At 30.5% G+C, this 13455-nt stretch overlaps 1 protein-coding gene across 12 annotated transcripts; it reads right to left on the minus strand.

Moving 5' to 3' along the window:
• Positions 1-64: 64 nt before the first annotated feature.
• LOC109796337 (ATP-dependent DNA helicase Q-like SIM) lies at positions 65-10800 on the minus strand. Of its 12 annotated transcripts, none has more exons than XM_083077273.1 (15): positions 9535-10800; positions 9268-9319; positions 9034-9143; positions 8810-8857; positions 6767-6847; positions 6012-6231; positions 5814-5877; positions 5148-5228; positions 3766-3974; positions 2741-2821; positions 2592-2655; positions 1333-1476; positions 687-811; positions 449-526; positions 65-352 (listed from the first exon to the last, which is right to left on the minus strand). In XM_083077273.1, exons 12-15 carry the CDS (start codon positions 1415-1417, stop codon positions 212-214), a joined length of 429 nt encoding a protein of 142 aa, XP_082933399.1. In that variant the 5' UTR covers positions 1418-1476; positions 2592-2655; positions 2741-2821; positions 3766-3974; positions 5148-5228; positions 5814-5877; positions 6012-6231; positions 6767-6847; positions 8810-8857; positions 9034-9143; positions 9268-9319; positions 9535-10800; the 3' UTR covers positions 65-211. The 12 variants fall into 12 exon arrangements, with proteins under 12 accessions (XP_082933399.1, XP_082933396.1, XP_082933394.1 ...); XM_083077270.1 differs by having other exon boundaries at positions 6947-8857; XM_083077268.1 differs by having other exon boundaries at positions 6767-8857.
• Positions 10801-13455: the final 2655 nt, after the last annotated feature.

Genomic DNA, 13455 nt, shown 5'->3' on the forward strand with positions numbered 1-13455 from the left:
GTATCACTACCTGCCCACAAGTATATAAAATAAGGAAGTAAAATCATGCAATTAGATAAGATATTTAATAAGTATACATGTACTCATAATTCATGTATATATTTGATCCTGTTTGTATATTGATTCTATGTGCAAGGTCAAAATACTCTGCCCAATCATATCACTCCTTTAATAATGCTAATTATAATTGTTACTATACATGCATAAAAAGTTATATTTGAGGGACAAATAAGAAACAAATATACCAGTATGCCTTTTGACAATAAGAAAGTGAACCTAAATAACTTAACTGAAGCTTCTTGAGATTGTCTTTACATGCCTCAAAAATCAGTCCATGATTGAAATTCCAAAGCTGAAATCAAATTCAAGTGCAAAAGGTAAGTCAATAACTATTTAAAATTATCTTCAAGTGCAAAAGTGAAACTATCCCAAAAATCTTAAAATTCACCAATCTCCCGAGACCCTCCACCTCCATATAACAATAAACAAAAAAAAATGTAAAAATTGCAAACTGCATACTTCTCTCCTGCAACATGTGACAGAACAAGTAAGCATCATAAAATAGCAAAGTTTAATTTCAGTAGTTTAAAAAACTAATAAGTATTTGGAGTCAATCAAAATAACTCAGTTATTAATCGTAAAAATCATAAAAATAAACTTGCATGTGCAACTTGAATCAGACTCACATAATCAAAGAGTGTTTGTAAGATAACACCGAACCAGAGGAAATAAGGAAAATCCTTAACAAATCGCAATACACGAAGTCTTGCGATCTTGACGGCAACAATCTCAAAGGTATAATATTGCTTCACTGCAACAAAAATAAAAATAAAAAATGAAAGATAATTTTTTTTACTGACAGCCAGAAACTCAAAGGTGTTATATTTAAAAATTATTTATACAATGGTGTATCAAGTGGGGAGTTAATTTTCATAATCCATATATGAATGCTTTAATTTATTATTTTCAAAAAAGGGGATGAACAAATTGCACTTGAGAAAAGGACAGCAAATGGCCAGGGGCTGTAGGGTTGGCATCTAGGCCGTCATCAATGAAATTTTTTTTTGTATAATTTTATTTATCATTATTTTTAGAGGCCTAGCAGCAAGCAGGTATGGCACTAGGTATGCAACAAATACATGACGACCCTTGCAATGCTAGTGATATTAAAAATGGGAACTATGCACTTGCAGAGCAAGCACATGAGACACATCTTTTGTCAGTTTTTTTTATAGCCTAATTAGCATAAGAACCAAAAAGGAAGGGAAATTTTCAAAAGAAAGTTATGGAATACTTTTATGCAGATAAGATTATAAATAATAAAAAGCAAACCTTTGGAACCTTGAGGCCAGCTCTGCTCAAATATCAGCTGTAAGTGGCAGAATGGAACCATCATTATTGCACAGAATGACTGCATCTCTAGAAATTATACTTTATGGGGCACCCTTTGAGAACAAAACATGCATATTGTTCCAGCTGCAAACGACACTCATCATTTTCTGATATTGAGAAAATTCCAAAACATGTATTTGCAAAGCACGAAGCTCGAAGTGTGAAGCAAATGAGAGTTACTTTAGAGCAGAAAACTGATTTTATTATTTTCAATTAGTTTAGACAAACACATTGAAAAGTAAGAAATTGCTTATTCATTAAAAAATGATTTTTGAAAACAAAAAAAAGTTTAAAAAACAGACCCATTATTGTTGCAATTTCCATTTGTTGGAAAGCCACCATAATTGAAGTCACCTTTAACCCTACTTAGTTGTGGCCACTTTGGGCTGCCTTAATTGCAGTGTCAAGGTTGGTATTTAGTCCTTCATTGACTAGAAATATGACTTTAATAAAATTTTATCAGTATCCACATTAGAAGCTGGTTTTATGAGTTGAATTATGCTCTAAAGTCCAAATTCTGAGACCATTATAAGTTAATGCTTTGATGATAAACATGTGAACCATTCATGCTGCTATACCATTGCCACCATCAGTAGAGGGTAGTAAATCATTTTATCATAAAAAACAATGCAGCTAGAATAAACTCTAGAATGCCAAAGGAATGCTCCCTGATGGCATGTCATTCTCAATCGTAGGCATATGGTACACAAGCCTGTAACAATAGTTCATGTTAAGGTGCTTCCTTTCATAGAAACAAAGACTTGAACATTAAAAATTGGCCAATTTTTCTAAAATAAGGAATGTGATACAGTATCTGAAGGAGAGAATTCATGTAACAAGTAGCTCCTTGGTTTTTCAGTCCAACAGAACCAGTTTCCTTTTTTGAGTGATGTGAGTAGTAATCAGAGGCTTATGTACAACAACATCAGCCTCAATTATACATCTATCACTCACCAGAAAACTTCTAGCATGATGGTGCAAAAAAAAAGTGACGACTTACTTGCTAGGTTTGCATAAAGAACTGGTTGTTGGGCAAATGCAAATGGCGCAAAAAAAAAAAAAACAAACAATAAGCAATATACAACTTATGTGAATTAAGGGAGTAATATACGTTTAAAATGTAACCAAAAAGCTGAGTGAAGAACAAAGGAAAAGTGCATCACAAGGTAAAAATTATATTCTAATATAGTTAAACTTACTGCAATCTGCTAATTTCCCATCTCAACCAGCCCGTCCAGCTTCTTGGTAGTAGGCTTCTAAACTCTGATCAAAATACATATCCAATTATTTGAGATTTCTTCAACTCTATAATTAATAATGGCAGGATATATGTATTTGAAAAACAAACCTGTGGCCAACCATAGTGAATGATTCTTCTGACATTTGATTTGTCAATACCCATTCCAAAAGCTATTGTAGCAACAATAACCTGAATGATAAAACACACGCATACAGCAAACATGTTATTTGGAAAAACTTTTTATGGTTACAGAACATAGGAAATGATTGAAATTATGTAATAAACACAAACAACATAGGAATAAACAAGGGTAAAAACAATTCAGATCCATGTCTCGATATCACCAAACTTTCATAAAATTCAGTTCATTTTTTTGGGAGCTTGATTATGTAAAGACTTAAGCAGAAGAAAACAATAAATTACAAAGAAACACCAAACTTGGATGTATGATATGCATGGCAGGGCTTCGAACAGCCAAAGCCATCAAAGTCAGATAACATAGGGGAAGGGGGAATGAAGAAATTTGGTATGCAAAGTTGCAAACACGTGAAACTCAGAAAACCCATCAAAATCAGATAAAAAGATCCATTCATTTATATAATAGTTATTGAATAGCACACCACATATATAAGAAGATGCAACGATACCATACCATAACTGATAACTGGTCATCTCAATTCAAATAAAACACTTTAGCCCCTCTTTAAACCACCCTCCAGTGGAACATCTACAATATTTAGTTCAGGCTCCGAAAACATATCTCTAAAGTATTTTCATGAAACCCTTTATGAACCCTTCTTAGATTAACCTTGGGAAGTTGGAAAAAGAGATTGTGCTCCTAAATTAGTTTAAAACCTAACAAACAACATAAATCAAATGGTGAGTAGGGAGAATGTGCAGTAAACATTTCTTGGATAATTATCAAGCTTGGTTTATGAAATCCAAAATAGAACATGCCAGAATAGTTTGAATAGAAGACAAAACGACAAATAAATTTTAAAATTCTGATTCCTAGTAATTCATGATGTCTTAGAATTGAAGATTCTCTTCTCAATTAACATGATCAACCTGATAAATTCTAATTCACTACCATCTAACCAAACAAGATATAGAGTATAATATATAACCCATACCCCTGCATTATAAGCAGCAGCCTTCACACCAAACTTGCATAGATACTTTGCGATTCTCGAAGTTTCTTTTCTGGTGGGTACATATATGATTGTTGGTCTGTGTTCCAAAGGCTCTTTAAGAAATTTAAGTCTTCCTTCTGGTTTCTTAGGTGGATCAATAGCCTCAGATAATTCCAATCCCTTGTGAGAAGGCTTTTCACCATGGGTAACTGCATTTATAAAATGTAAAAATGCATACAATTAGGAATTATGCATGTCAATGTGACTGATTTCCTATATTATTTGCATCAAAATTGCATTCAATTTCTTAACTAAATTATTTGTGATAAATACAGTAATAGCAACAACATTTGTACCATCTGAGTTATCCACATTTTGAATGACATCAATATCATTTTCAAAGAACTCAACTAACAATTCTCTTCCCATTAAAAAATCATCTCATAATCATCTTGGTTGTCAACCACATCATCAGGAGAAACACTGTCTTTATCAGAGCTACTACAAGCATCAGAGCTATAAGAAACATAATCTGAATCATCTGAGATGAAAGCCTTTTCATTTCCATCAATATTTTGCTTTCTACCATATACTTTAATCAATTCATAAGAGTCTTTTGCATAAGAAGCCTTTGATGTTCGACTATCCTTTACCTATATGAAGCCACAATAAATCTAAAATGTAACAAGATTGTATATTCAAACATGAATGTACGTTATAATTAACAAACTCCCCATGAAGCGTAAATTAGATCGAAAAAATGATAAAGAACAACATTCGTTTCTTTTGCCATGCATAGTGATTTTAAACACTGTCTGTATTAGAGCTACTACTAGCATCAGACCTACGAGAAACATAATCTGAATCATTTGTGATGAAAGCCTTTTCATTTCCATCAATATTTTGCTTTCCACCATATTCTTTAATCAATTCATAAAAGTCTTTTGCATAAGAAGCCTTTGATGTTCCACCATATATTTTTTGTCAAGGCCATCAGAGGTATATCAAATTTCAGGGATTTTAGCATACTAACACTAAAATTTTCCCGCAGCACAGACAGTCAACTATAACAAAAAGACATTTTAAAATAGGTCTTACTTATGACATTCACAGTAGACTAAAAACATTAAATAAATTGTGAAGTGTGCACCAAACAAAGAACAAATGATATATGCATGATAACCAATCAAAATAACCAATAACTGATCTAAATTTCTTCAATATGCAAATCACAAGTTACATTTACAATCATTTAAGATGTTCTAAGTAAACTCATCAATCCAATTCATTTGAGCAAGCCATGAACAATAAGGAAACACGGGATAAAAAGCATACCTATAGTCTAGACAGAAATCATGACCCCAATTAGAAACACAATGTACCTCGTCAATTGCAAATAAAGCAATACCATTGGAATTAGAAATGCCATTGTTGATCTATGAGGCAGCAATGCCAATGTTGACCTATGAAGAATCAAAAGGAATCATAATGGTGAATCAAGACAAAGAATATTTCTTGAAAGAAAAGGAAGAACGATTTTGGAAGGAGATGAAGTCTTCTTATTGTTCAAGTGTTCATTATGTCTCGGCAACATCATTGTTATATGATGTTGGTTCCATATAGTATGCATCTGGTCCTACCTTGTTAATAGCAACATAGGAAGTTAGGACCTATATAGGCAACAATCACTACAGATGGAGATAGTGCAGAGATAAATGAAGTCCGTAGATAGTTGGCTAAAACAAAAAAAACAATTTTAAAATAGGTCATACTTATGCCATTCATAGTAGACTAAAAACATTAAATAAATTGTAACGTGTGCACCAAACAAAGAACAAATGAAATATGCATGATATCCAATCAAAATAACCAATAACTGATCTAAATCTCACCAATATGCAAACCACAATTTACATTTACAATCATTTAAGAAGCTCCAAGTAAACTCGTCACTCTAGCTAGCCTCAGCAAGCCACAAACAATAAGGGACAAAAAACAGACTTGTAGTCTGGACAGAAATCATGACCCCATTTAGAAACACAATGTACCTCGTCAATTGCGAAAAAAGCAATACCACGACTTTCAACAAGCTTCTGCAGTGGTTGAATCGATCTACAGAACATTGCATTGTAGTTACAAAACATTAAAAGAGTCAAAAAGCCAACTTCTAAGACATGCAATGGACTTCAAGATCAACTTTTATTCATTGAAACTTAGGTCAGGCAGATCAAGGATCCAAACCATACCTCAACACAGTCTTTGGGCACACCAAAACTATACTATACAAGCCTCTCATTGCTTTACGTTCAACAGTATCATCAGGTTGCCCCGAGCCAAGAAAGCACGCATTGATTCCATGTTTTGTTAGTTTTAAACACTGGTCATGCATGAAGCTTATCAAGGGCAAAATCACAACCACCACTTTCCAAGACAACAATTCAGGAATCTGAAAGCATAGAGACTTCCCTGTGCCAAAAGTATAATTAAAAACAAATGCACAAAAGCTACACTACATGGTAAGTAAGGGTCTCTTAGTATAACTTCTCTGGCAGCACTTTAAGTGTAGCAAGTTAAGAAGTAAATATGAAATAAATTTCTTTATAAACTAAAATTAACTTATGCATAAGCCATATTGTAGAAGTTCTTTCTTATTAGCTTTTTCAAAATCTTCTTTTCTTTCATGCATGAGTCAGTTTTAGTTTATGGGAAAGTTTATTTTCATTTTTATTTCCTATTTTTCTCTTTTAAAAGTGTTTCAAGAAAAAATTATCCAAACATGTCCTAAGGCAAAATTATTGAATACTTAAAGAACAAAACCAGATCCTGTTGCAGCAAGGACAAGACAGTCTTTTTGAGCAACCCAAGAATAAAGCCCTCAACAGTAACCATTGCATGCACTGCATTAGCCTTCTAAGTGCCAACAAGGAGAACAACATACAAGGAGCTGTGGCAATAAAAAGATGGTGTTGTTGTAATTATTTTACATGAACATAATTATTACCCAAAATAAACATATTCCTCTATTTGTTGGGATTTTTGGCTGGCAGCATGGTTTCTCTGAGGCAGCGATGCCTTTGTTGACCTGTGAAGAATCAAAAGGAATCAGAAAGTTGAATCAAGATAGAAAGAATAATTCTTGAAAGAAAAAAGAACTTTCTGGAAGGAGATGAAGTCTTCTCACGGTAAGAGCAAAAAAGATTCTGTATTATGTCTCGACAACATCATCGTTACATGATGTTGGTTCCATATAGTATGCATCTGGTCCTACCTTCTCAATGACTCCTACAACTCACTAGAATTTATTATTTTCAATAAACTCCAATATTTTTTATCTTAACACTATTAAATAGCTGCAATTTATTGAAAATTATAAATGTCAATAACTCTCGCATCTCACTAAGATTTATTATTTTCAATAAGATTCAAGCAATCTCCCATATTTTTTCTCTAAGACTATTAATAGTTGAAATTTAATTAAAATTACAAATCTCAATGACTCCTACAATTCACTAAAATTTATTATTTTCAATAAACTCCAATATTTTTTTATCTTAACACTATTAATAGCTGCAATTTATTGAAAATTATAAATCTTGGTGACTCCCGCATCTCACTAAGGTTTATTATTTTAAATAAGATTCAAACAATATCAAATATTTTGTCTAAAACTATTCATAACTGAAATTCATTAAAAATTACAAATCTAGGTAACTCCCGCATCTCACTAAGATTTATTATTTTCAATAAACTCCAATATTTTTTCTCTTAACACTATTAATAGCTACAATTTATTGAAAATTATAAATCTCGGTGACTCCCGCATCTCACTAAGATTTATTATTTTCAATAAATTTCAAGCAATCTCCTATATTTTTGGTCTAAGACTATTAATAGTTGAAATTTATTGAAAATTACAAATCTCAATGACTCCTATAACTCACTAAGATTTATTATTTTCAATAAACTCCAATATTTTTTATCTTAACACTATTAATATCTGCAATTTATTGAAAATTATAAATCTCGGTGACTCCCGCATCTCACTAAGATTTATTATTTTCAATAAGATTCAAACAATATCAAATATTTTGTCTAACACTATTCATAACTGAAATTCATTGAAAATTACAAATCTCGGTGACTCCCGCAACTCACTAAGATTTATAATTTTCAATAAACTCCAATATTTTTTTATCTAAACACTAATAAGAACTATAATTTATTGAAAATTATAAATCTCAATGACTCACACATCTCACTAAGATTTATTATTTTGAAGAAATGCCAATATTTTTTTATCTTAACACCATTAATAGTTGCAATTTATTGAAAATTATAAATCTCGGTGACTCCCGCATCTCACTAAGATTTATTATTTTCAATAAGATTCAAGCAATCTCCCATATTTTTTGTCTAAGACTATTAATAGTTGAAATTTATTGAAAATTACAAATCTCAATGACTCCTACCACTCACTAAAATAAACTCCAATATTTTTTATCTTAATACTATTAATAGCTGCAATTTATTGAAAATTATAAATCTCGGTGACTCCCGCATCTCACTAAGATTTATTATTTTCAATAAGATTCAAGCAATATCAAATATTTTGTCTAACACTATTTATAGCTGAAATTCATTGAAAATTACAAATCTCGGTGACTCTCGCAACTCACTAAGATTTATAATTTGCAATAAACTCCAATAATTTTTTTATCTTAACACTATCAATAACTATAATTTGTTTAAAATTATAAATCTCAATGCCCCCCACATCTCACTAAGATTTATTATTTTGAAGAAACTCCAATATTTTTTTATCTTAACACTATTAATAGGTTGCAATTTATTGAAAATTATAAATCTCAGTGACTCCTGCATCTCACTAAGATTTATTATTTTCAATAAGATTCAAGCAATCTCCCATATTTTTTGTCTAAGACTATTAATAGTTGAAATTTATTGAAAATTACAAATTTCAGTGACTCCTATAACTCACTAAGATTTATTATTTTCAATAAATTCCAATATTTTTTATCTTAACCCTTTTAAAGAAGGTCACCAGCGAGGAACGATTCATGTCCACCGGTTTCTGCACCACACAAAAAGAACAAGAATTAAAGAACAAGAATTAAAGAAATACTATCACGAATAACAAAAACAAAAAAGAACAAAAAGAGTCTGCAAGTGTTATCGAAGAAAGACTCTTGAAGAGAGATTCTTGGCAATGGAAATGAGAGAAGAGACTCTTCGAAGAGAAACTCTTACACGGGAAACGAATGAAGAGTAAGAGAAGAGAGTGACTCTTGAGAATGGAAATGATAACATCACTTTACTTTCTACCTTCCATCTGCACAACGTCACCAAAAAGAAAAACCCTTGCCAATAACAAAGACAAACATGAATGAGAAGTAAATGAAACAAGAATCTGAAATAAATGATACAAAAAATTGATTTGAAAGACAGAGAAGAACCGGTGCATAACATCACTTTAATTTCTACCTTTTAAAGAAGGTCACCAGCGAAGAACGGTAAAGTTCATGTCCACCGATTTCTGCACCACACAAAAGGAACAAAAATCAAAGAAAAAATCTGACTAGTAACAAAGACAAACAAGAACAAGAAAAAAGAGTATGTAGAAACAGAAGAAAAGGGAAAGAAGAGTCTAGAAGACAAGTGCTATGGAAGAAAGACTCTTGACACCGGAGACGAATGAAGAGTAAGAGAAGAAAGTGAATCTTGACAGTGAAAATGAGAGAAGACTCTTACACTGGAAATGAATGAAGAGTAAGTGAAGAGAGTGACTCTTGAGAATGGAAATGAGAGAAGAGAGTCATATAATTATAAAGTGAGAGGAGAGAGTGACACATCACTTCCATCTGCACAACGTCATCAGATTGAGGAACTGTAATACCCATATCCACCGGTTTTTGCACCGCACAAAAAGAAAATGAGTAAGAGAAGAGAGTGACTCCTGAAAGTGATTCAGCAGAGAGTCAGTCATATAGAGTCAGAGGAGAGAGTGACACAACATTTATATAGAGAGAAGAGACGTCACGAAGCATTAGAGAATTTAAAGAATTTCACTTTTTTTAAAATTATTTATGTTATATTTCTATTAAATATTCTAATTTTCAATTTATAATTTATAATGATATATAATCTTTTATATTATCATATTTTAAAATAAATAAATCTTCACAAAATTAATTAAAAAGGACAAATAGGTATTTTTATTTTTTTATTTATCATTAAATAAAATAAGTAAAAAAAAACATATTTTAGATATGTTGATGAAAATCGTATAAAATCAAATTTAAAATTAACTTTTGCTTATAAATAAAAAAATATCTATTTTTATTTTACATGAATAAAAGCAGTGTTTTAAAACCCGGACCGACCCGGCCGGTCGGACCGGTTGGACCGGGAACCGGTGGTCCAGCCGGTCCGAATCTGAAGTTGGATCGGTTATGCAGTCGACCCGTTTCAAATCGGATTGAACCGGTCAATTTTCCGGTTCAACCAGTGAACCGGTGGGTCAAACCGGTTCAACCACTTTTTTTTTTTTTTTAATTTTTTAAGGGACCATAAAACACAAAAATAATAATGAAAATTGAATCTCTTAATGAAAAAACAAGGAGTCTTATTAAATATAACAATGACTACTTGTTCTAATATATTTATTTGCAATATATACAACTTAAATAATTTTTATAGTATATTATTAATTTTAAATTATATATTTAATAATTCAATATCTATGTAAATATTACATATATTATTTTGTGATATTAATTGCAAGCATATTATATATGTACATATTATTTATATTTTTAATTTGTATTAATATACCGTTTAACATGTAATTTTTTTATGTATTTTTTTACAAAATAAAAATAAAAATAATTTTAAATAAGATAGAAAAATTTAAATTTAAAATAAGATATGAATTTATTAAAATTTATAAGTATAAATATATTTAATATGAATATTTTTTAATAAAAATAAATAAAAATCGAGTCATGCGGTTCAACCAGTGACTCACCGATTCAACCTTTGACCCACTGACCCAATACCTTAACCGGTTCGATAACCGGTCCGGTTTTTAAAACTATGAATAAAAGACAATAAAATAACCAAATTCAAAATAGAAAAATATAAAGATATTGTAAATAAGAATATATATATATATATATATATATATATATCTTTACCAAAAAATATATATATATATATATATATATATATATATATTTTATGATTGAATTTAATTAAATAGAAGACTTAAAAAAGTTAAAATCATTGTATTAAATATCACTTATATATCAATGATAACATAATTATCAGTTATATTTGACACTATGTTACGGAAAATCATTTAACTAAATAATTAGTAGTTGTATCATACATGTAATATTACATCTTAGAATGTGGACAAAATCACAAATGCACAGTTACTACGTTGTCGATTTTTAATTTTTAAATTTTATTCATTTTAAATAAATAGCATAAACTGTTTATTTTTTATGTGTTTAGAAAAAAAAAATTAAGTGAAAGAATTGTAGCAGCAACTTTTGTCTTTAGTTTTTTGAATATATTAATTTATTATATAAACCTACAATAATTTATGTATTAAAAAATAGTAAATATTATATTTTGTAATATAAACCGATATCAAACTTCTTATTTACATATAAAAATTAATAAATATAAAATTGTATATTTTTTAAATATATAAAAATATAAATATTTTTTCTTATTTACAATATAAAATATTTGTCTAAAAGAAATTTTAAAATGTTTTTCACCTATAATTTTGTTAATAAAATTGTGGGGTGGAAAGGGGAAAGATTGTTACATGAAACAAAAGTTTGTATCATTTCAGTAAAGAGGTGCCAATGATCAAGCAAAATTTACACTCAAAAGTTCTCAAACAGGATAAGAGAGTTTTGAAAAATAGTTGAAAACTATATGAGTAGGCATGGCAATCTAACCCGTTCCCGTGGGTACTCGCTCGAACCCGCCCAAACCCGTGTTTATCGGGTTCGGGTGCGGGTTCGGATTTTTCCCAATTGATAAAATCGGGGGTGGGGGCGGGGACGGGGATGTTAATACCCACCCCGCCCCGCCCCGCCCCCATACCCGCCCCCGCCCCCGCCCCGCTTAATAATATAATTAAAAAATTATTTATATATATATAAACCAAAATTAGAAATATTTATAAGTAAAAATTTATATTATTTTTCTTTTCTTTTATTTTTTTAAAAATTGTTCATATTTATTTAAAAGAAAAAAAGAAAAAAAAAGAAAAAAAAATAGGAGCGGGGACGAGGGCAGGGCGGGGAAACCCGAACCCCGTCCCCGCTGGGGGCGGGGATGGGGACCTAGATTTTACCCCAGCGGGTATCGGAGGCGGGGAACGTAAAACTCGCCCCGCCCTCCCTCGTTGCCATGCCTATATATGAGGGTGGAAAATTGGAGGTACAAACACTAATGGGTTTAGAAAATTTATAAGGTTTGTTTTTGTTACAACAAGATTCTAATAATTCGATGGTAAACACTAGAGATACACACAGTTGAAAATTAGAGTGAGTGAGGTGTAAACGTTTTTTAAAGTGTCAGTCTTGTTTTCACACTCTTTATACCTACGTTCCAACAAAGTAGTACTAGACAATCATAATACTAACATGTATTTTCTCATTTTACAATTTACTCTTACTATAACACTCTAAAACCAAAATGACATAGGAATCATGTTATAGTCTCACAATGTATATTGCAAAATAAATGGGTTGGGTCTAATTGAATTGCAAGATTACATATTAATAAGTTTCTGCCCTTCCTTGCTTTTGTGTCATATTTTTATTTTTTAAAGAAGTATCACCATTTAAGTCATTATTGTTTTATAACATAATATAATAAAGTTGATTTTTTGTATTTACATTTTTAGATAATTTTATCCTTAAATTATTAAATAATAAAAAATATTAAAAATTAATCATGCTTATAAAAAAAAAAAGCTTAAATTCATTAAGATGAAATACAACACCAATTGATATACAAAAGATTAATAATCTTTAAACACTTTTATTAAATATCAACCCCACTAATATGATATTAAAGCTTTAGTCCTCTATCAAATAGAAGAAAAAAAATAAAATAAAAGCCTTACAAATGTGATTTTTAGGAAGTACACAAACAATAAAATTTACATTTATTTCTTATCAATGCAATTATTTTTAATAATATAATAATTTTTACAATTAACAATAACAACTGAGTAAGACTTGTGTAATTTCTAGAATTTTTCACAATCACAACACATTTCATCTAGATTGATTGTGAATTATCCAACTGATTGTCCCTTTTTTGGGGTAAACATCTCTTGCACTAGGAAATGCATATCGCATTTGTCGAACTCAAGCACAAGGTAAGAGTTTGCTTTTATTTTTGCATTAGTTAAGACCTTGTTTAATATTTTTGAGTATACTTATTGGATCTTAATTAAGTTACAAGTTTTATCTGTCTTTAATTGAATAAGTTTTCACACATTTGATAAGTCGACATAATCAATGCTCTAATTGGTAAGTTTTTGATTTTCTATGTAATAAGTCAATTGTCTCGACTAGATTTGTGGTCATATGCCTGGATCTTTAACCTCCATCTTATGTGAGAGTCCATTTATCTTGT

Source organism: Cajanus cajan, chromosome 6 (assembly GCF_000230855.2).
Source record: "Cajanus cajan strain Asha chromosome 6, NIPB_CcT2T_4, whole genome shotgun sequence".
Classification (NCBI taxonomy): Eukaryota; Viridiplantae; Streptophyta; class Magnoliopsida; order Fabales; family Fabaceae; genus Cajanus; species Cajanus cajan.

Excerpts from the sequence above, each read along its gene's own strand:
- LOC109796337 (XM_083077273.1), bottom strand. The coding sequence starts at position 1,417 with ATGCAGTCATTCTGTGCAATAATGATGGTTCCATTCTGCCACTTACAG. Across the intron at positions 527-686 it reads TACAAACACTCTTTGATTAT|GAGAGAAGTATGCAGTTTGC; the intron begins GTGAGTCTGATT and ends CACATGTTGCAG. Across the intron at positions 353-448 it reads TGGAGGGTCTCGGGAGATTG|CTTTGGAATTTCAATCATGG; the intron begins GTGAATTTTAAG and ends ATTTGATTTCAG.